The following is a 19,736-nucleotide window of genomic DNA, read 5'->3' as shown; positions in this document are numbered from 1 at the left end:
CAAAACTGTGAGACCCAGAGACCCAGCGGGACAAGGCAAGAAACGGGAGGCCGTGGCGGGCAGTGGCTGCCGGGCCACCGGGTCCGTGGCGCCCGTCCGCCTCGCCGGCTGTTCCCTCCCAACCCCCTTGAGGGCTTGTGCCACTTCATGAAAATTTAATCCCAAATGCATTTGCGGCCCGACTCAGGGAGGCGGTGAGGAAAGGAGCACCCTCCCGGGGCTTGGATCTGGAGGTGGACTGAGCGTCGGGGAGAAGAGCTGGTCTGGCGAAAGGAGCGGGGGCAGGACCCGGGCCGGAGAAATAGTCCGGGTTCAACCCCAAAGGGGCAGGGCTGGCAGAGATGGAGTAAGAGGGCGGGGACAGACCCCAGCAGGAGGGGACATAACTCAGGGGGCGGGGAAAGAACTCAGTGGGTGGGTCCAGAACTCAGACGGACGGGTTCCAGGGGAAGGGGGCAAAAATTAGGGCAGGGACAGATCTCAGAGGAGAGGACCAAATTCAAGGGGCGGGAAGAGAACTCGGGAGAGTAGGGACGGAACTCAAAGAGAGGGATAGATTCCAGGCTGGTTGGGAATTATGGGGTCGCTACTGGGGACGGGCGTGTAAACTGTCAGGGATGGAACTCAGAGGGGAAGGAAATCAAGGATGAAGGAACCAGGAGGGGCATGCGACCCGAGGGGAAATAGAACTGGAAGGGGATAGAATTTTAAAAAGGAAAGATGGAAACAGGTGGATGGAAGTCAAGAGGGAAGAAAGCGCATAGGGGAAGAACTAGAGGGGACAATGGGTGGATCAAAATGGGGGTCGGAATTCAGGGGGAAAGGATTCCCTGAATGAGAAAAGCACCCTCTGAATGAGGAAGTTGAACTGAGGATGATGAGGGATGGGGATGGAAAATCGGGGGGCGGGATGTGGAACGGGAGGGCACAGAAACTCGCAGGGATAGGGCTGGGAGGATGAGAACGCAGGAGATGGAACCGTAGGGGACGAAAAGCAAGGACGAAATTAGGGCGAACTAAAAAGGAGAGGGAAACCTCAGGTGAGCAAGAGAACTCGGGAGGAGAAAAAAGAGAAGGAGCGGGGGGGATGGAACGGGGAGGGGAGTAACTCGGGGAAGGGATAGAATTGGGGCGATGCAACTCAGAGGAGCAGTTCAGAGCCCAGAGGCGTGGTCTTGGAATGGAAGGGCAGGAACAGAACCGAGCTGGAGGGCTGCGAAAGGGGGCGGGACTAGAACATAAGAGGCGTGGTCTATCGATGGTGGGCGGGGCATCGCCACCGCCCGCCCCGCCCCCGACGCTGAGTCCAGCTACAGCCCCTAGGCAGCCAGCACACGCAGCCTCCTTCCCCCCCGAGCGGAGCTGCGGGGCCGGCCGGGCCGGGGCGGACCCCGGGAACCCGGACGCGGCCGCCCGGGCCCGCGGGCGGGGGGATCGGCGGGGGGACCCGGCGGCAGGGGCAGCCACCATGGAGTTCCGTCAGGAGGAGTTTCGGAAGCTAGCGGGTCGTGCCCTCGGGAGGCTGCACAGGTGAGCGTGGTGAGGGTCCTGGGCGGGGAAGAGCCCGAGGGTCCGAGGAGGACGCACTCTCCCACCTGGGCCTGGATGGACAGATGGATGGGCGATACCCGTGGATGGGGGTTCCACCCATCTGTCCGGTTTTCTCCCTCCTTTTTCGACAGTCCCCTCTCCCTGGTCCAATCTCATCCATCATCTCGTTCATTTTTCTGTGCCCCACCCCACCCCAGACTTTATCCATTTTTTCCCTGGGATTGCATATCTCCTTCTCTTTGGGCGTCTGACCCCCTTCCCCACTTTTGGTTTCCGTTCATTTATCTCCACTCTGCCTTCTTTCTTCAGATCTCTGCCCCCTCTCTGGGTCTCTGTCCCCGCCTCTCTAAGTCTCTGCTGCCCTCTCTCTGGGTCTCTGGCCCTTTCCTTTTGGGTGTCTGTCCCCCTCGCTCTGGGTTTTTAATCCCCCACCCTGGGTGTCTCCATCTCTCCGTGTCTTCTCAGTTTCCATCTCTCAGAGTTTAATCTGAAGCTAAAGCGGATTGGGACCCTTTGGTCCTTGTCCTTGAGGAGAGATAAGCTGGGAGGAGAAGCCAGGGTATCCTGGGTCTCTGGGGGTGAAAGAAGTTGCAGGCCAAAAATGGGGCTCCTGGGATACTGTAGACTTCCCAAAGGATATAGGCTAGAGCTAAGAATGACTTCCTTTCATCCAGGGAGATGACACCAGTGACTTGGGTGTCCCCCAGGGCAGTCTGGACACCTCCCCCCAGCCTCTCACCCCCAACCCCAGCCCTGGCTCCAAGTCAGAGAAATTACTCAGCTGCGGAGAAGCCTAAAAATATCTGGCCACAGTGCGGGGAGGAGATGGCCCCATCAGCACCATGCCCCTGCTGCCGTTCCCTCGTACTCTGTCCCCTTGGCCCTGACCCCATCTTTAGTTGACCCTCAGTCCATCTCCTTCGGCCGTGCAAGTCCTTCTCTAAGACAAACACTAGTCCTGCTCGCTGCAGGTCACCTCCTAGATCCAAAGGTCCCCCATCCTCTAGGAACTGGAGAGATGGGAGTAAGGCTGGACAGAAGGGAGGGGGCAGGAGGATGGTGCAGTGGGGGGAAGGGGAGCTGAGATAACCTCACCCCTTCTTTTCCCAATCTTCCAGCCCCTCCCCACCCTTTTTCTCGCCTCCTTTCACGAGTTTCTCAAAATACATCAGTGCGAAGTCAGGAGAGGGAGAGAGACGTGCTGATGGAGGGGGCTAGAAAGGGGGGCGGTGGCAGGAGGGATGTGTTCCTCAGGCCCCCCTCCCTCAGTCCCTGCTTCTCAGCTTCTCATCTGTGCCTGGGTTTCTCTCTGTCTGCGCCTTACCTTCACCTCTCTGAGCTGCCTCCTGAGCCCCTGCAGACCCCAGAGCTCAGAGCTCCCACCAGGACACTCACCGAGGAGTTGGAGTTTGAGAAGAGCACTGCGTCTGAACCCTGGGGTTCACTCCGATGGTCGGAGAGAGGCAGGAATGCCCCATATCAGACATAACACCACCCAGATTCCATTTAATCTTTTAGACAAAGCTGGGGAAACTGAGGCTTAGTTTGAGAAGGGGGAGAAATCCACGGATAAGTACAAATGTCATCATTTGAACCCAGGCCAGCCTCTCCCAAGCCGGGGATGGAGGCTGCAGTTTCCTCGAGATGAGATGAGTGATCCTAGAGTGGGTGGGGAACTCCCTCAGCCCAGGAAACAGACGGTAACCCAGAGCGACTTGGGGCAAGGACATGGAAGGAAGGGGAATGCAGTAGAGATAGGAGCCAAGGTGCCTCCTTCCTGAGAGCCAGGCCTTGGACGGGGCCATGCGGCGGGCCAGGAAATGATGAGGACCCATCACTACTCTGGTGTGTGACCTTGGACATGCTCCATCCGCTTTCTGAACCTCCGTTTTTCCTTAGCTGTACAATGGGAAGAGAGTACCAAGGGACATAAGGGAACAGAGGCTTGGGGGGCAGGGGAACAGACAGAGAACCCCAGAGAAGCAAAGACAGAGACCCAGAGAGGGAGACTGCGCCACCTTCTTCATTTTGGTGAACTGCTTCCTAAGTGTAGCTTCTCCTCCCCAGGCCCGAGTTCCAGGCACCCAGGAAGGGGAGGAGGAGGATCTCCCTCCAGGCTCTCCCCTCTCGGTTCTTGTCTTCCGGGGAAGCACTTGGGCCACATCATCTCTGCACCGTTGGTTCTCGTATCCTGAAATGATCAGTATCACCTGAAGGTTCCCTCTCTGTAACCTCACGTTCTACCTCTGCCCCCACTTTTCTAGTTGTGGGAGACTGAGCCCCCACCACACCCCATTTAGAAAGCCTTGGTTAGAGATCAGACACATTGGAGTATTAACAACAAGTATCAAATTTCAGGGGCTGCAAGCACCTCCTGAGTGTCAGGGTTGAATAGCCTCTGATAGGGGCCTGGGTCAAAGTCTAATCCCACTGGCAGGCATGTTCTGATGCGGGGTGAGGGGCAGTCCCTACCACCCTGCACTTTCATTCTGGGGCATCTATTCCCCCTCTCTCTGGCTCTCATTCCTCGCCCCTCCTGGGTTCTGTCCACTCCCCCAGGCTCCTTCTCCTACCCCCATTTCTTAGCGCCCCCCCAACCTCCTTAAATTCTAGGATGGGGAGGGTGGCTGTGTTCTCTCATCTCTTCCACCCGCCTCCCCCCAGACCGTCTGGCTGTTCTTTCCTCCCCCGTCCCAGTCTCCCTCGCCTCCATCTGTTCTAGCCCCTTCCTGGGATCCAGCCCGATCCCCTGGCTGCATACCCGCCTCAGAGAGGGGCCGAATCTCACAAATCACGTCCCCAGCTTGTCTCTCCTCGGTCCCCCGGTCTCTCCATCTTTCTCTCAACGTTCTGGGTCTCTGCAACTATAGCCTCTCTTTTGGGTTTCTGTCCCCACCTATGTTTGGGTCTCCGTCCCCTCCATCTCTGAGTTTCTGTCCCCTTCCCTCCCAGGGTCGGCTCTGTTCCGCCTTCTCTCTCTGGGTCTCTGCCCCTCTCTCTCTCTGGGTCTCTGCCCCTCTCTCTCTCTGGGTCTCTGTCCCTCCTTCTGTATCTCAGACCCTTTTGTTTCAGCCTCTGTGCCCCTCCCATCTCGGTCGCCCTCCTTTTGGGTCTCTGCACACCTGTCTCAGGGCACCTCTCTTTCCCGGCGGCCACTCTCCGGGTGTGAGGTGGCTCTCCAAATACCCTATCCATCATCACAGACTCAATCCCGGTTCCAGAATGGGCGGGGGCGAGAGCCACGCTGGGGACTGAGCCAATCCCCCTACCAGGGCCATCTGTCCCTTGCCAGGACACCACCCGCCACTCCCCCCTCCCTACCCTCTAGCTGACAGCCTGAACTCAAGGTTCCCCAGGGGTGTCTGGCTGGGCTGCTGGATTCCAGGGACCCTGACTTCTCCCTACCCCCAGGGAATGGGCTTCCGGTGGCTGAAGGGAGTCAGCTGGATGTCAGCCCCACACCTGGGGCCTGGAAGCAGGGAAGGGCATGCCACTGGGGGCAGGGGAGGAGGGCGGTCGGTATATATAGCAGACGTGGCTGAGAAGCATCTGTTCTTTTGACACCTTTGCTGAAGCATCTCCTTAGCGCCTTTTGCTTCCTCAAATAGACTCATATCTGGGGAGAGGGGGGCTGAAGAGTCTCTGGGCCTCGGAGTGGGGGCTGGGGGCACAGGCTCTTGGATCACCAAGTGTAGTTTGGGGTCTAAAACTCCTGAGTCGAGAGATTAACGGGGCTGGGGGAAAAGGGGACTGAGGACCTCCACACCGGAGTCTGCAGGAGAAGGGGGCTGGCAACGTGAATTTCTGGTCTGAAGGGGTTGGAGAGGGGGCGTCCAGGTTCCTGGATCCTGGGTGTGTGTGGGGGGAGATGGGCGCTAGGGCCTGGACTCCTGGGGAAAGAGGGAGTGCGGGCTTAGCATCCTTAGAGTCTTGAAAAGCAGGAGGTCTTGCCCCGGACTCCTGTGTCGTGGGGAGGAGGGGGCCGGGGGCCTGAACTTACGAGTCTTCGACTCTTGCTGCCCCGCAGCCTTCTGGAGAAGCGACAGGAAGGTGCAGAGACGCTAGAGCTGAGTGCTGACGGACGCCCGGTGACAACGCAGACCCGGGACCCGCCGGTAGTGGACTGCACCTGTTTCGGTCTCCCTCGCCGCTACATTATCGCCATCATGAGCGGTCTGGGCTTCTGCATCAGCTTTGGGATCCGCTGCAACCTGGGCGTGGCCATCGTCTCTATGGTCAACAACAGTACGACCCACCGCGGGGGCCACGTGGTGGTGCAGGTAGTTCAGGGGCGTGGCCTGGCACGCGGGCCCACCTCGCCCTGCCCACTCCCGCTGATGACGTCACGGACCACCGGGCGGAGCCCAGGCCGAGCAGCCCCGCCCATCCGTGCGCCCCCGGCGGCTGGCTCCCTTCTGCCTCGGGGCTCTCGGCTTAGGAAGCCGTGCCCAGCTCGAAGTGAAGCCCCGCCCCTATTTATTTCAGGTCCCTGATTTCCAAATGCAGACTCTGCGACAGCACTGGGGTTCCTACGTGTTGCCCCTGCCCCACTGTAGGCCTCCTAGCAACTTTGCTCCGCCTGCTACCCACGCCTGTCCCAGGGTCACATCCTAATCCCAGTCCCATCGCGGGCTCCACCCTGAAGTTTGATCCTGACTTTTCTGAAGTTCGGTCCCTGCTTTATCCCGCTTCATCTTGCTCTGGCCTTTACCTAAAGCCCGCCCCATCTAAGCCTTTCTCCCTATTTTATTATTTTTAAGTATTTTTTAAGTAACCTTTACGCCCCACCTGGGGCTCGAACTTACAACCCCGAGATCAAGAGTGGCGTGCTCTACCGACTGAGCCAGCCAGGCGCCCCATTTTTTGCCCATTTTAATGCCGGTGAAGGCCGTGCCCCTGCCTCAGGAAAAATTCCTGACTTAGGCACTGGCCTACCTCCCCCCTTTGGCTACTTCTCGTCCCGGACTAGACCCCACCCAGTCACTCCGCAAACAGTTTCTTAGGTTGGTTAAGAGACGTTAAGTGGAGACAGAGTTCCCACCCCACTGACGGACCCCTAGACGTTCGGAGAAGGGGCACGGAGGCGGGGAAGCAGGCCGAGCGAGGTTTCCGCGCAGCGACAGGCCGGGTTGCTGGGGTAGTGCGGCCTGGCAGCCTGCGCGGGCAGAATTGGAGGAGGACGGCGTGAACTCTGATTGGCAGGTGTTTGGGCGCGAGAGGGGTCCTTGTTGCTGATTGATTGAAGGACTAAATCTGTCTGTGCTGATTGGTGGAGGGGCAGAGCCTGGGGTCAGGGCCGCAGGTTTGACGTACCTTTTGGCCCGCAGAAAGCTCAATTTAACTGGGATCCAGAGACTGTTGGCCTCATACACGGCTCCTTTTTCTGGGGCTACATTGTCACCCAGATTCCCGGAGGATTTATCTGCCAAAAATTCGCAGCCAACAGGTACAGGGCTGGGGTCTCAAGGTGGGAACTACGTAGAGGGTGTGGCCTGGCATTTCGGGGCTGACGGGGGAATGGGAAGAGCCTGGGTTAGGGGGCGGGGTCTTAGAGAAAGGCGGGGCTTGTGGTTGTGGAAGCTGAGAGTTACAGAGGTGGGGGGTGGGGTCTGGAGGACCACAAGGCCTAGCGCGCCGAGGGCAGACAGAGCGGAATCGCAGCTTTGGCGGGATAGCAAACCCTATTCTAGTACTATGGACTCTTCCTACCAGGGTTTTCGGCTTTGCCATTGTGGCTACATCCACTCTAAACATGCTGATCCCCTCGGCTGCCCGAGTCCATTATGGCTGTGTCATCTTCGTGAGGATCCTGCAGGGGTTGGTAGAGGTAAAGCCCTGCTCCATACGACCCTGTGCCTGTTCTCACTCCGCCTCTTCTCGTTGATTTTTGGTTTTCTCCTTATTAGGGGGTCACGTACCCTGCCTGCCACGGCATCTGGAGCAAATGGGCCCCGCCCTTAGAGCGGAGTCGCTTGGCAACAACAGCCTTTTGCGGTGAGAGGAAGGGGCTAGTATCCAGACATGCGGGTCTGAGGGAGGAGGGCCTGTGGCCTGTACTTCTGTGTCCCCGAAAGGCAGGGGCTGGGAGGCCCCATTCCCGGATCTGAGGATAGATGAGCCCGGTCTACATCTTGCGTCCTTCCCCTTAGGTTCCTATGCTGGGGCGGTGGTCGCGATGCCTCTCGCCGGGGTCCTGGTGCAGTACTCCGGATGGAGCTCTGTGTTCTACGTCTACGGTGAGGGGCCCGGACGCCTGGGTCCGGGTGGCGCTGGGGCGGAGCGAGGCCGGTCGTCACCTCGCTTCCATCCCCCTCCTGACCCTCCCCAGGCAGCTTCGGGATCTTTTGGTACCTGTTCTGGCTGCTCGTCTCCTATGAGTCCCCAGCTCTGCACCCCAGCATTTCGGAAGAGGAGCGCAAGTACATAGAGGACGCCATCGGCGAGAGCGCCAAACTCATGAACCCGGTCACGGTCAGGGCCCAGGCCTGCGGGGGCGGAGGCGCGGTGGGGCAAGGAGAGATATTCAGGCAGGGAGGCAGGAGAAAAGGGGGCTTCGAACTTCCACAGTGTGTAGATCGCCGTGGGTTCCTGTAGACTAAAAGATTAGCAGGTGCTGAGGGCAGGGCTGGGTGGTGAGGCGGCCAGAACCACTATGGGGCGTGGTTAAGCCCACAGAAGCGGGATTTGAATGTGGGGGTTTTCTTAGACCTTGGGGTGAGTGAGGCTTGAATTAGGGGGCATAATGGAACGGAAAGAGACTCCTGGGCTCACTTTTATGAATTCCTGAGGGTCATCGTGGGGTCCGGACACCTGTGCACCTGAGGGGCACTGTAGAGGTGGGACAGCTGCGTCCCTGAAGTGTCACTGTGAGGCCAGAATGCCAAGGTCCTCACAGGGACATGGTCGAGTTGGCGCCCCTGGAGATTTTAGTGAGGTCGGGAATCCTGGGTCTCTGTGGGACTATAAATGGGTCCCTGAAGGGACACGGAGAGCGCCCAGCCCTGGTCTCTGTCTTAGCGGCCTCTCCTCTCCACACCCTCCCTCCCAACAGAAGTTTAACACACCCTGGCGGCGCTTCTTCACATCCATGCCAGTCTATGCCATCATCGTGGCTAACTTCTGCCGCAGTTGGACGTTCTACCTGCTCCTTATCTCCCAGCCCGCCTACTTCGAAGAGGTGTTCGGTTTCGAGATCAGCAAGGTTGGGCCCAGGAAGGAAAGGCAGGGGGCGCAGCGGGGGGAGATGGAGCAGCCGGGCCTGGATCCCAAGAGGTTGGAACGAGGGACAGGGAGGAGCCAAAGGTACCCGAAGCGGGTGGAGATGCCGGGTCAGCCGCCCCTGAGCCCTCGCTCTGTACACTCTCTGGTGCAGGTGGGCCTGGTGTCAGCGTTGCCTCACTTGGTCATGACCATCATCGTGCCCATCGGCGGCCAGATCGCGGACTTCCTGAGGAGCCGCCGAATCATGTCCACCACTAATGTGCGCAAGTTGATGAACTGTGGAGGTGAGTGGGCCGGGGCCCTGCGCGGGGTCTGGGACAGCCCCGAGTGGGGCGGGACTCCGGGAGGATGGAGGCGGGGTCAGGGGCGTGTCCAGGGAGGCGGAGCCGGGGTGAGGCCAGGCGTAGATGGAACAGAATCTCCAGCTGCTTTCTCAAGGCCCACCCGGTGGAAGGGCAAGGCGGGTGTGACTATCCCGGTGGAGCACCGGCGAGACCAGATTGGGTCTGGCAGGGCGGGGCCTACACGGGACTGGGTGGAGCTGGACAGGAACTAGGCGATCAAGAGGGGCTATGAGTAGGGGACCTGGAGAGACAAGGTCTGGGTGGCCTGCTGCCTAATGAGTGAGAACCGAGGGAAGGTGGGACGGTGGGAGGTGCACCGGTGGGGCTCGGACCCTGCGTCTTCAGGGCGTGGCCTAGTCAGGGAGTGGGGCCATGGAGGGTCCAGCCGGGGCCGTGGTGGCTCTGGTGCGCGTGGTCACGGACGTTAGGGACGAGAGGGTTTTGGTTAGGGCGGCCGCGGGCGGAATGCGGGACGAGGCAGGCTGAACCCGCACAAAGCCAGGGACGGGCATGGAGGTGGCAGGGCTGGGGCGGAGGGAGGCGGGCTGGAGAGGCGGTGTGGGGCGGCGGGCGCTCAGATGAGACGGCCCTCCGGCCCTCCGTAGGCTTCGGCATGGAAGCCACGCTGCTGCTGGTGGTCGGCTACTCGCACTCCAAGGGCGTGGCCATCTCGTTCCTGGTCCTCGCCGTGGGCTTCAGCGGCTTCGCCATCTCTGGTGAGAACAGCGCGGGGCCGCAGCTTGGCAGACTCGGGACAGCTCTGTAGGGAACGGCCTGGCTCAGGAAGGGGACTTCCCAGGCTCGCAAAAGGTGGCCCAGAAAGAGAGGGAGGGACGGGGGAGGTTGCGATGGGAGGAGGAGAGGCTCAGCAGGAGTCCCTCCAGTGAGGTTCAATCGGGAGTGATGCCTTCTGGCTTGCCTCGCCAGGGTTCAACGTGAACCACCTGGACATCGCCCCGCGCTACGCCAGCATCCTCATGGGCATCTCCAACGGCGTAGGCACGTTGTCAGGCATGGTGTGCCCCATCATCGTGGGTGCCATGACTAAGCACAAGGTCCGTACCCTGGCCCTGACCCACTCGCCCTCCCAATTTGTGTATGGGGCCTTCCTGACGGGCTTCACCCTCGCTGGGCGCCATCCCTGCCCTCTTCTGGTCTCCTAACGCTTCGCTTCCCGCTGGATCTCTGTCTCCCTTTCTCTGAACTCAGATTCTCTCTCCACCTTCTGTGTCTCTGTCCTCTGACCTCCCCTTCCCCATGTCCCCCCACAGACTCGGGAGGAGTGGCAGTACGTATTCCTAATTGCCTCCCTGGTGCACTATGGGGGTGTCATCTTCTACGGGGTCTTCGCTTCCGGGGAGAAGCAGCCGTGGGCGGAGCCTGAGGAGATGAGCGAAGAGAAGTGTGGCTTCGTTGGCCATGACCAGCTGGCTGGCAGTGACGAAAGCGAAATGGAGGATGAGGCTGAGCCCCCCGGGGCTCCCCCTGCCCCCCCTCCTTCCTATGGAGCCACACACAGCACAGTTCAGCCCCCAAGACCCCCACCCCCTGTCCGGGACTACTGACCGAGTGCCTCCCACTGAATGGCAGTTTCCAGGACCTCCATTCTACACATCACTGGCCTGAGTGACTGTCAAGGAACCCCAGTTCTCGCTGTCCTGCTGCAGGCCTAAGAAGCACTCGCCCTCTTCTTCCCCAGTGCTGTCAAGTCCTCTTCCCTTCCCGATCGCCTCTCAGGGGTAGTGAAGCTGCAGACTGGCAGTTTCAAGGATACCCAAATTCCCCTCAAGGTTTTCCTTCTTCACTTGTTCTGCCTCAGTGGTTTCAAATCTCTCCTTTCAGGGCTTTATTTGAATGGACAGTTCAGTCTTTCACTCTCTCTTGTGATTTTGAGGCACCCTTCCTCCGCCCTTTCCTTTAACCCCCGGGACTCTTGGGCTAAGCCCCCGAGACTACTCAGCTTTCCTCACCTTTCAGAAACATTCAAGGTCTTCCTCTAGAAGTTACAAACCTCTGCCGATTCCATTTTGCATTCTCCAGGTTGGATTAACCAATCGCCCATCCCCGCCATTCTAGGGATCGATTCTCACCAGCGTTTCTGAGGGAGAATGGCGGTTTCAAGCCCCTCCTCCGCCCCGCACCCCTCCTTCCACCAGCAGGTTCTGCTGAAGCACCAAATTCCCCAAGACCTTCTCCCTAGCTTAGCACAATGTCTAGGGAAGCAAGATGGCGGTTTTAACATTATGCCTCTCTCCACCCCCATGCACTTTTTCTGACACATTTTCAGGTCTAAATAGTGGCTGCTCAAGTCCATCAACTCAATGGTGTGAAGCCACCATCATTGAACTTCCCCATGGTGGTTTCAAGATGGCCCTCTTCCCCCTAATTCCTTGCACTTTATTCTCCTGGGTGGTTTCGAACTACTCTTGTTTTCTCAGTGGCCATTTGTTGTGTCCCTCAGGGGCTAAACGACTCAAAATCTGGGATCCTTCCCCTCTCAGACTCCCCTCTTTCGGCTTAGAATTTGGGGACCATATGCAGGAGGAGTTCACAGAATCCCAGGAAAGGGAATGGGGCTGGGGGAGAGGGGTGTTTTCCCCGGAGCAGGGTTGTCTTTGTGTCTCTGTCTCTGTGACTGTAAATCCTGCCCTGCCTCACTCCCAATAAAATGCTTTGGTGTACACACTCAGTCGTCATTGGCCGTGGCGGGGTCACAGGAGCCTGGGCCCCCAGCTCCCTCCTCCTTCAGACCCAGAATCCCCGGGCCCCAGCCCCCTCCTCTCCCAGGAAGCAGGCCAGAGTAGGGGTCTAGCCGTGGGAACACTTGATTTATTCGGCCTCAGACCGTGTTCTCCGGTCACAGCGAAAGCATCTCGGTGTGTTGGACCTCCTACCCAAGAGGGCTACTGTGCAGCAAAGCATGCCAGGAGGACAAGACCTCTGGGCCCTTCCTCCGTCTGGGGATGGCGCGTGTCTGGCAGGACACCAGTAGGGCTCACACGAAGTTGTTGGGGAGCGTGGCGGGGGAGAGCGGCTCCAGGCTCTGGGGGCGGTTCCCGCGGGGAGGCGGGGGTAGCTTGGGCGGCAGCGGGGGGGTGGGCGGCGGCTGTTTGGTGGCGATGTGTGAAGGGACCCAGGCATCCGGGGCATAAAGGTAGAGGTCGTAGGGATCCTTCGGGGCTTCCAAATGCATAACTGTGGGAACAGAGGGGCGAGGTCATCACTAGGCAGACAGGGCCTGTCCCCTCTGCTGCGCCGCTGGCCAACGAGGAGGCGGGAAAGACGATTCGACAGTTCTTTGGAAGTGGGTTTTCAAATTAAAGGGCGAGGCCCCCAGAATCGAAGAGGGGGCGTGGCGTCGGCGCAGCGGGGCGGGGCCTGCAGTGTAGAGGGCGGGGAATTCAGGGCTCCACGGGGAGGGGGAAGGGGCGGGGCTTGTGGGGACCTGTCGCCCCCAGCCTGTTGCAATTCCCAGCTGGGCTGGGGGCGGCGCTGGACGTGTGTCGCGGGGGAATTTCGGAGAATTGGGGGGCAGGATCATGGAGGGGTCGGGGCTTCCATTGACCTTGGGTGGGGGACCTGTACTTTTTGGCAGGGCGCCCTAAAGTGCCAGGCGAAACCGTGTTAAGGAAACGTGCATTCAAGGAGAGGGACGCAATGAGGGTCGCTCACCCGGTTCATCTCCGTCGTTTGGAAGCCGGTGGTGTGCGAAGGGCCGGTGTCGAGCCGCCCGGCGGTAGAGACACCACAGCAGCAGGAAAATGCCGATCAGCAGTCCGGTCCCCGCGAGGAAGAGGCAGAGCGCCCCGCCCGCCGCGCCCCGGGGGCGCCCCACCAGGGTCACGCCTGAAGGGCGAGGACCCAGGGATTGAGCAATCTAAACTCCCAGCCCCTACTTCCCGAGACCCAGGAGTCCCGGCCTCCACTCCCTTCCACTCTCAGACCCCACATACCAGCCCTCAGCCTCCTCCCTCCTCAGACTCAAGAGCCGGGTCCTCAGCAAGTCCTCCCCGAGACCCAGGAGTCCTGGCCCCCGGCCCCCTCCTCCCTCAGACCCAGGAGTCCGGTCTTGGCCCCTCACCGGTCTCCTCCACTCGTTCCACCACGATGATAGTGCTGACTCTCTCACCTCGGCTGCGCCGCTGCGGGGCCCGCGGAGTGGCAGGGGCTGGCTGACTGGGGGAACCGAGAGGAGCAGGGGGGCCCGCAATCCGGGCTGAGGGAAGAAGGGCATCAGGCCCTTTAAGGCTAGAGTTCTGGGAGGCCTTCAGTTCAACTGTCCCAGGAGAAACCGACCTGCGCAATTTAAGGGAGTCAGGCTGGGTCACTGCAGGGGTTTCTGGTTTGGGACTCAGGGGCAGCTCATTTAGGGCAGTAGCTTTGTCCTTGAAAGGTGTAGTCGTTTCTGGGTGAGGACTGGCGGAGATCTCAGGGTCAGAGGTCATGGGGTTCTCTGTTGCAAATTGGTACTGGGTTGTGGGGGATTCTGTTTGGGGAATTTCAGTGGGGCTGGGATTGTGAGTTACATGGGATTCCGGGTGGGGGGTTTCAGTAGTGTCCGGATGGAGGGTCTGAAGGAATTCAGAGTTTGGGGTTTCAGTGATGTCAGGGTTATAGGTTTCTGGAGATTTGGGGTGAAGAGTCTTGGTGGGGTCAGGATGTGGGGTCTCAGGGGCTTCTGAATGTGAGATTTCGGTGGAGTTAAGTTTGGGACTTTCTGAGGATTCTTGGCGTGGAGTTTGGGTAGGGTCAGGGCTTGGGGTCTCAGGAAATTCTGGGTGTGAGGTTTTGGAGGGATTAGGTTTGAGGGTCTCAGGGGATTCTGGGTGTGGGATATCAGTCGGGTCCGGTTTGGGGGTCTTAGAAGGTTCTGGATCTGTCATTTTGGAAAGGTTAATTTTTGGGGTCTCCAGGGAGTCTGCTATTGAGGTGTTGAGTGAGGTAGATTTAGGGCTTTCAGGAGTCTCTGGGTGTGTGGTTTCTCGGAGGTCATGGTTGGTAGTCTCAGTGAAGTCAAGGCGGGAGGGCTCAGGGGAAACTGCATGAGGTGATTTGGAGGGCTCGGGATAAGCAGTCGCAGGGGGGTCTGGGTTAGGCACGTCTCCAGCGGAATTCTCAGAAGCAGGAGGGGAGGTCTGAGAAGGGTGGACCATCTCAGGGAAGTCGGAGCCTGTAAGCGGCGAGGCCGAAGGGTCAGCCTGGGAACCCAGCCGGGCGAGGGGGAAGACGAGGAGGAAGACGATCGGGCTGAGGGACTTCATAGCTCTGGGAGACGCCTATAGCTGCGGGGGAGCGGGAAGGGAGGGGTTAAGGTTGGAAGCGTCCCGAGAACCCCGGCCCACTCCCGGAGGCCACGCCCACCGCCCCAGGTGGGCCGAGATCCCGCCCAGCTTGGCGCCCAGGAAAGGAGGAGAACCCAGCTGCAACTCCCTGAAGGCTGTGGGGCCGTAGCCGCCGTAGCTAAGGGAGACTGAGGCGCGGGGCTTCTTGGGAGTCGTAGTTAATTTCCTTATCTGTTTCCCCAAGGGGGTCCCAGAAAAACTGGGAAAGACCTCAGACCTCTCCAAGCCTTCAGACCTCCTCGACTTCTATTTCAGAGGGTGTAGACCTCCAAGGGGACACAGGATCCCTTTCTCCCCGCCCCCCCCCCAGGGTGCCAGGGACACCACTGCACAGTTGTTTACACTAGATGAGGCTCAGAAGGAATGGCTGTGGGCTGGGGGCCCCCGACACGCCTGGATCTGAGGGAGCAGGGAGACTCCTGGGACCTGGGTGAGAAGGCTGCTGGGGGTTTACCCCAGTTTCCAGAGGGTGGAGAGCACCGTGGGTCTAAATTCCTGGTTCCTTAGAGAGGAAAGGCCCGAAGGTTCAGATGCCTAGAATTTTGAGGGAGAAAGTTTAGGGGGCTGGATTACAGGGGAGAAAGGAGACAGGAGTCTTGAACTCTAGGGGACTGGGAACTCCGAGTCTTGGGCCCTCAGCAGATAGGGGTCTAGTGTTCTGGATTCCTCAGCCTGCCCGGAGAGCTGTGGGGCAGGACTCTGGTCCCTCTGTTTATTGAGGATGGAGTTGAGATCCCAGGCTCTCAGGACTGGTCTGGGGCAGAGACACCTAGGTCTGTGCTCAGGTGGAGGTGGGGGTGGCAGATACCTGGGTAGGACAAGGTCACTTGGGACCTGGGGTCTCTTACCTGCTCAGTGAGGTCCAAGATCACAGCAGGTGAGCAGCACTGGACGCAGAGATCGGTGAATGCTGCAGAATGGCTCTGGGAGGCGCAGCAGGAGGCAGGGTCCCAGGGGTGCAGGTGACACACCTGACCCCCTCCCTGGGGATCCTGGGAGCCTGGCTACAGGCTTGTGTTCTTAAAGGGACAGAGATAAAGAACATCATTTCTGGAATAGGGAAGGGAATTAGGCACGGGATCATCTATCTGGTGGAGGGATGTGGCCCAACCAAGCTATGTTTTCCTTGAAACCAGGGGTCTAGGGGTGTCTGAGTAGCTCAGTCAGTTAAGCGTCTGCCTTTGGCTCAGGTCATGATCCCGGGGTCCTGGGATCGAGCTCTGAGTTTTGCTTGTGCCCGCATGCTCTCTCTCTGTCAAATAAATAAATAAAATCTGAAAGAAAGGAAGAAAGAAAGAAAGAAACCAGGGTTCTAGGCCATCTGCCATCTCCTACATGCAAACCCAAGAGTTTAGAACCCTGGTGCCCTTTTATTTCAAGACCCAGGAGGGAATTGGGTTTCCCAGGCCTCTCCTCTCCGGGGAACTAGGAGCCCAGGGTCCCATGTCTTGCCAGTCAGATACCCAGATTGCTACTGCCCTTTGGGACTTCAGAACCTTGGCCTACCTCCTCCTACTGTGTAGAGAGCACCCTCTTAAGAGCCAGTGTGAGGGGACGGGGCTTCGCAAAACCCCCCAACTCCTCCCCAGGAAGGCTTAGACCCATGCGCAGGGTGGGGCGGTGGCCCTGGTCTGTCTTTCCCCTCCGCAGAGTTTTGCCTGTCACTTTACCTGCCTTCAAGCCCCTCCCTCCCTCCCCTTTGCCTTCTGCTGCCCCCCCCGCCCCCGCCGGCCCCTCCATCTCTCACTCTGTCTTTTTTGGTTCTCTGCTGCCTGAATTTACCTCTGGGCATCCCTGTGCTGGCTGGCTGTTCTTCTATCTCATATCTTTCCCAGAGCCTCCTCCCTCCATCTCCAGCTGGCTCTTTGTCTTCTTCCCCCCTCTCTCTTCCTTCGTCTCCTTTCCTTCTTCCTCTGTTGCTTCCTTTCTCCCCGTGGGCCCTCTCCTCTGTCACTCTGTCTTTTCCTTCCCTCTCATGGTTACTTCGTCTACGCATCTCTGCTTCTCCCCACCAGTCCCTCCTCTGTTGCTTTCCCTGTCTCTTTCTCTGTGTCTCTGGCTTCTGCTCTGATGGTCCCTCTGCCGGCCTCTATTTTTATCCCTCTGACACACCTCCTGTGTCCACTTCTCTGTCTGTCTGTCTCTCCCCCTCCTGCTTCCCTTCAGGTCCCAGCTCCTGGTCCCAATTAGTTGGTGGCTGCCAAGGCAGAGGCAGGGCCCCCACTCCTGGCTCCTCATTACCGCTGGCGGCTCCTAATGAGCCTGGGGGGAGGGGGGGCTGACCCGGTGCCCCCAGCCCCCTGGTCTGCGTCACTGCCCGCTGCGGGGGCTGTGGAGGCGATATAAGGGGGCTGCAGCCCGGCTGTCCGAGCCCACTGCGCGGTAGCGGGCCCTGCAAACGCGCGCAGGAGGTGGGTGGGTGGCGGGGTCCGGGGTTCTGGGCCAGGACGTGGGCCTCACTGAGCTCTTCCCTGTCTCTCCACAGGTGATGGCGACTCGCCAGGTGCCCAGGAGCCCCCGGGTGCGGCTGCTGCTGCTGCTGCCGCTGCTGCTGCTGCTTGTGCCCTGGGGCGACCGCACTGCCTCGGGAGTCGCCCTGCCCCCCGCCGGGGTCCTCAGGTAGGAGGGGCGCCCCGGACACCCAGGGAGGGCCGGGCATTCGGAGAGGAGGGAACAGACCCCAGGAGAAGGGGGCACAGACATTCGGGAGAGAGGAGGACGGAGACCAGCGGTGGAGCGAGTTAGAGTGTGGACAGGGAATCAGCACGAGGAAGAGAGAGAAGATTCTGAGAAAGGCGTTGAGAGATTTGAAAGGAGCCGAAGGAGAGCGGATTCGTTCCTTGAGCAAAGTTTACTGGGTTCTTAGTGTGTATCAGGCCGGGCGCTGAGCCCTGGAGTCGGGGGGGGGGGGCGGGCAGGCATCAGACTCGGTCTCGGTACTCAGGGAGCTTCGAGCCCGGTGAACAGACAGAGACGCGTACAGAGGGAGACAGGGGGACAGAGGACAGACACCGAGCCACTCCACAGCCAGTGCAGGGACGGGGCTTCCAATTACAGGGCGGGGGGGACAGGTGGCGGCGGGCGGGGGTCCGGGACCTGCGGTAACCGCCTCCCTTGGTCTCCTCGCAGCCTCCGCTCCCCCGGCCGGGCCTGGGCGGGACCGGCCACCCGCCTGTCGCGGCGGAGCCTGGCGCTGGCGGACGACGCGGCCTTCCGGGAGCGCGCGCGGCTGCTGGCCGCCCTCGAGCGCCGCCACTGGCTGAACTCGTACATGCACAAGCTGCTGGTGCTGGACGCGCGCTGAGCGCCGCGCGCGCCCCACTTAAATAAAGATCCTGCAGAGCGCTCGGGTCTGCGCCTCCTTCCTGCGCCCAGGGTGTGTGTGCGGGATACACGGGCGGGGCTTGCGTCGCTACTCCGGCGTATCTCGTCCCCCCAGTCCCCTCTCTCTTTTCTCTCTCCTCCCCTTCCCCCCCTATCATCTTTCCCTCCCTCCACTCCTATTCTCTGTCTGCGTTTCTGCTCTGCCCTCCCTCCATGCCCCAGCTCTGGCCCCTCCTCTCGCCCTGGGCCTCTGTGCCTCTCCACCTGCAGGACTCTGTCCTCCTGTCTGGGTTTCTGTCCCCTTCTCTGGTTTCCTGCAACCTATCAGGTCTCTGCTTCCCTGAATCTGTCCCCTTCTCTAGGTCTCTGTCCCTCTCTGAGTGTCCGTTCGCCATCTCTCTTGAGTCTCTGTACTTCTGTCTCTTTTCACCCTCCTGGCTTCCTAACCCTCTGCCTCCTCTCCCTACTCTTCTTTCTGCCTCTAAAACTCTTCCTTCCATTCCTAATCGCTTTCTTTTTTCTCCCTCTTCCAGCTCTCATGTTCTCCGAATTTCGCCGTTTCCGCTCTCTCCTCACTTCCTGACTTCCCTCTGGGCGCAGTGGACAGATTGGGGGGGTTGCCTCTGGGGTGAGATGTGCCTACCATTCAAGACCAGGTTCCCCCAAACCTAGCTGTGTGGTATTGGGAAGTGCTGCTTAACCTCTGAGCCTTTTCCCCCCCCCTCATCTGAGGATTAACCGAGATACACCATGAGACAACTTCATCACAGCGCCCGCGAAGCAAAACGCTTTTGTTAGAAAAGGGTTTCTGCCTCTCTAGCAGCAGCCTCCAGAAGTTTGTTCAGGGTTTTCTGACTGCGCCCTTCCCGGGAGACCGTTGGGGCGGGAGGAGAGGACAGGCGTCAGGCTCCCGGAGGCGCAGGGCTGGGGAGCAGGTGAAGCGAAGCAGCAGCCAGTCAGAATCGTTTTCCGTTTCTATCTCTGTCTCTCTCCTCACTGGCGGCTCCCGCCAGCCCTTCAGTCCCAACGCTCAATGGTGACCATGGCAACCCACTCCGAGGGGTAAGCAGAAGGTTCTAAGGAGCTGGCCCGGGGCGCGGCTCGTGCGGATCGCACGCTGATTGGTCTAGAGAAGAGGGCGGGGCTGTGCGCGTGGGCTCGGGGGAAGGGGGCGGGGCTGGCGCTGGGTGACCGGCAAACTCTCGCATCGGTTGTATTTCTGGGAGGCGGACCGCGCCCTAATTGGCCCTCAGGCTGTAGGGGGTGGACCTGCTTCTCTGTTACTCAGATACTGAATAATGAAGGGATAACTATATTCCTCAACACCATCTGGAGTCGGCCCCATTTCATAAATAAGACTCTGAAAGTCAAGAGTAATTTCCCCAAGGTGTCAGCGCCAGTAAAGGACAAAAGGGTAACTGGAACGCAGATCTGTGTGACTTCCAATCTAGACCTTGCCATTACTCTCATGGAGAAATGGGATTAAAGAGTTATGAGCAGTTACTATATGCCAGGCCCTCCTCTAAATATTGCACTCCTATTGGCTCTTTGAACCTCACAACCACCCCGTGAGGAGCCTGGCTTTTGGCTGGAGAGCCTGATAGCTGCGTGTTGGCCTGAACTCCTCCCATACTTCCTCCCTAGATGTCTTCCCTAGCGTTTGAGGCTTTTCGTAAAATGGTGCCTGGAAGCCCTTCCCTCCCCACTCTCCTCGGCTCTCCCCAGGAAATTTCAGCAATTCCCAAAATGTCAATGACAGGTAATAACAGGCAGAACCCCATCTCCAGACTGTGAGCTCAAGGCTCAGGGCGCCAGCCACTTATTGGAACGCTGACACTCACCCCATCCCACATGAGCTCGGTGTTGCCCCAAGCCCACTCCTTCTCATGGGTTCCCATTTTGGAAATGCTCCACTGTCTACCAGTCATTGGGTCACACCCATGTGCTGTCCTTG

The 19,736-nt window shown here is 59.3% G+C and overlaps 3 protein-coding genes across 5 annotated transcripts; 2 read left to right on the top strand and 1 right to left on the bottom strand.

The window, feature by feature from the left end:
• The first annotated feature begins 1,327 nt into the window (after positions 1-1,327).
• Positions 1,328-11,799, top strand: SLC17A7 (solute carrier family 17 member 7). Its single transcript, XM_027618972.2, has 12 exons — positions 1,328-1,530; positions 5,579-5,831; positions 6,879-6,997; positions 7,264-7,378; positions 7,458-7,545; positions 7,701-7,787; positions 7,880-8,022; positions 8,603-8,752; positions 8,924-9,056; positions 9,722-9,832; positions 10,044-10,171; positions 10,388-11,799. The coding sequence occupies exons 1-12, from the start codon at positions 1,469-1,471 to the stop codon at positions 10,679-10,681; spliced, it is 1,683 nt and encodes a 560-aa protein (XP_027474773.2). The 5' UTR covers positions 1,328-1,468; the 3' UTR covers positions 10,682-11,799.
• Positions 11,800-11,938: 139 nt separating this feature from the next.
• Positions 11,939-18,491, bottom strand: GFY (golgi associated olfactory signaling regulator). Of its 3 annotated transcripts, none has more exons than XM_027619414.2 (6): positions 18,426-18,491; positions 15,307-15,477; positions 14,913-14,992; positions 13,198-14,398; positions 12,789-12,962; positions 11,939-12,311 (listed from the first exon to the last, which is right to left on the bottom strand). In XM_027619414.2, the coding sequence occupies exons 4-6, from the start codon at positions 14,375-14,377 to the stop codon at positions 12,112-12,114; spliced, it is 1,554 nt and encodes a 517-aa protein (XP_027475215.2). In that variant the 5' UTR covers positions 14,378-14,398; positions 14,913-14,992; positions 15,307-15,477; positions 18,426-18,491; the 3' UTR covers positions 11,939-12,111. The 3 variants fall into 3 exon arrangements, with proteins under 3 accessions (XP_027475215.2, XP_027475214.2, XP_027475216.2); XM_027619413.2 differs by lacking the exon at positions 18,426-18,491 and adding an exon at positions 17,555-17,649; XM_027619415.2 differs by lacking the exon at positions 18,426-18,491 and adding an exon at positions 17,555-17,649 and having other exon boundaries at positions 13,246-14,398.
• PTH2 (parathyroid hormone 2) lies at positions 14,823-17,797 on the top strand. The gene is made up of 3 exons (XM_027619416.1): positions 14,823-14,888; positions 16,944-17,077; positions 17,588-17,797. Exons 2-3 carry the CDS (start codon positions 16,947-16,949, stop codon positions 17,760-17,762), a joined length of 306 nt encoding a protein of 101 aa, XP_027475217.1. The 5' UTR covers positions 14,823-14,888; positions 16,944-16,946; the 3' UTR covers positions 17,763-17,797.
• Positions 18,492-19,736: the final 1,245 nt, after the last annotated feature.

Source organism: Zalophus californianus, chromosome 17, assembly GCF_009762305.2.
Source record: "Zalophus californianus isolate mZalCal1 chromosome 17, mZalCal1.pri.v2, whole genome shotgun sequence".
NCBI lineage: Eukaryota > Metazoa > Chordata > Mammalia > Carnivora > Otariidae > Zalophus > Zalophus californianus.
This window is presented reverse-complemented; position numbering and strand designations above follow the sequence as displayed.

Excerpts from the sequence above, each read along its gene's own strand:
- SLC17A7 (XM_027618972.2), top strand. The coding sequence starts at position 1,469 with ATGGAGTTCCGTCAGGAGGAGTTTCGGAAGCTAGCGGGTCGTGCCCTC. Across the intron at positions 6,998-7,263 it reads CAAAAATTCGCAGCCAACAG|GGTTTTCGGCTTTGCCATTG; the intron begins GTACAGGGCTGG and ends TCTTCCTACCAG. Across the intron at positions 7,546-7,700 it reads GGCAACAACAGCCTTTTGCG|GTTCCTATGCTGGGGCGGTG; the intron begins GTGAGAGGAAGG and ends CCTTCCCCTTAG.
- GFY (XM_027619414.2), bottom strand. The coding sequence starts at position 14,377 with ATGAAGTCCCTCAGCCCGATCGTCTTCCTCCTCGTCTTCCCCCTCGCC. Across the intron at positions 12,963-13,197 it reads GGAACGAGTGGAGGAGACCG|GCGTGACCCTGGTGGGGCGC; the intron begins GTGAGGGGCCAA and ends CTCGCCCTTCAG. Across the intron at positions 12,312-12,788 it reads AAACGACGGAGATGAACCGG|TTATGCATTTGGAAGCCCCG; the intron begins GTGAGCGACCCT and ends CTGTTCCCACAG.
- PTH2 (XM_027619416.1), top strand. The coding sequence starts at position 16,947 with ATGGCGACTCGCCAGGTGCCCAGGAGCCCCCGGGTGCGGCTGCTGCTG. Across the intron at positions 17,078-17,587 it reads CCCCCCGCCGGGGTCCTCAG|CCTCCGCTCCCCCGGCCGGG; the intron begins GTAGGAGGGGCG and ends GTCTCCTCGCAG.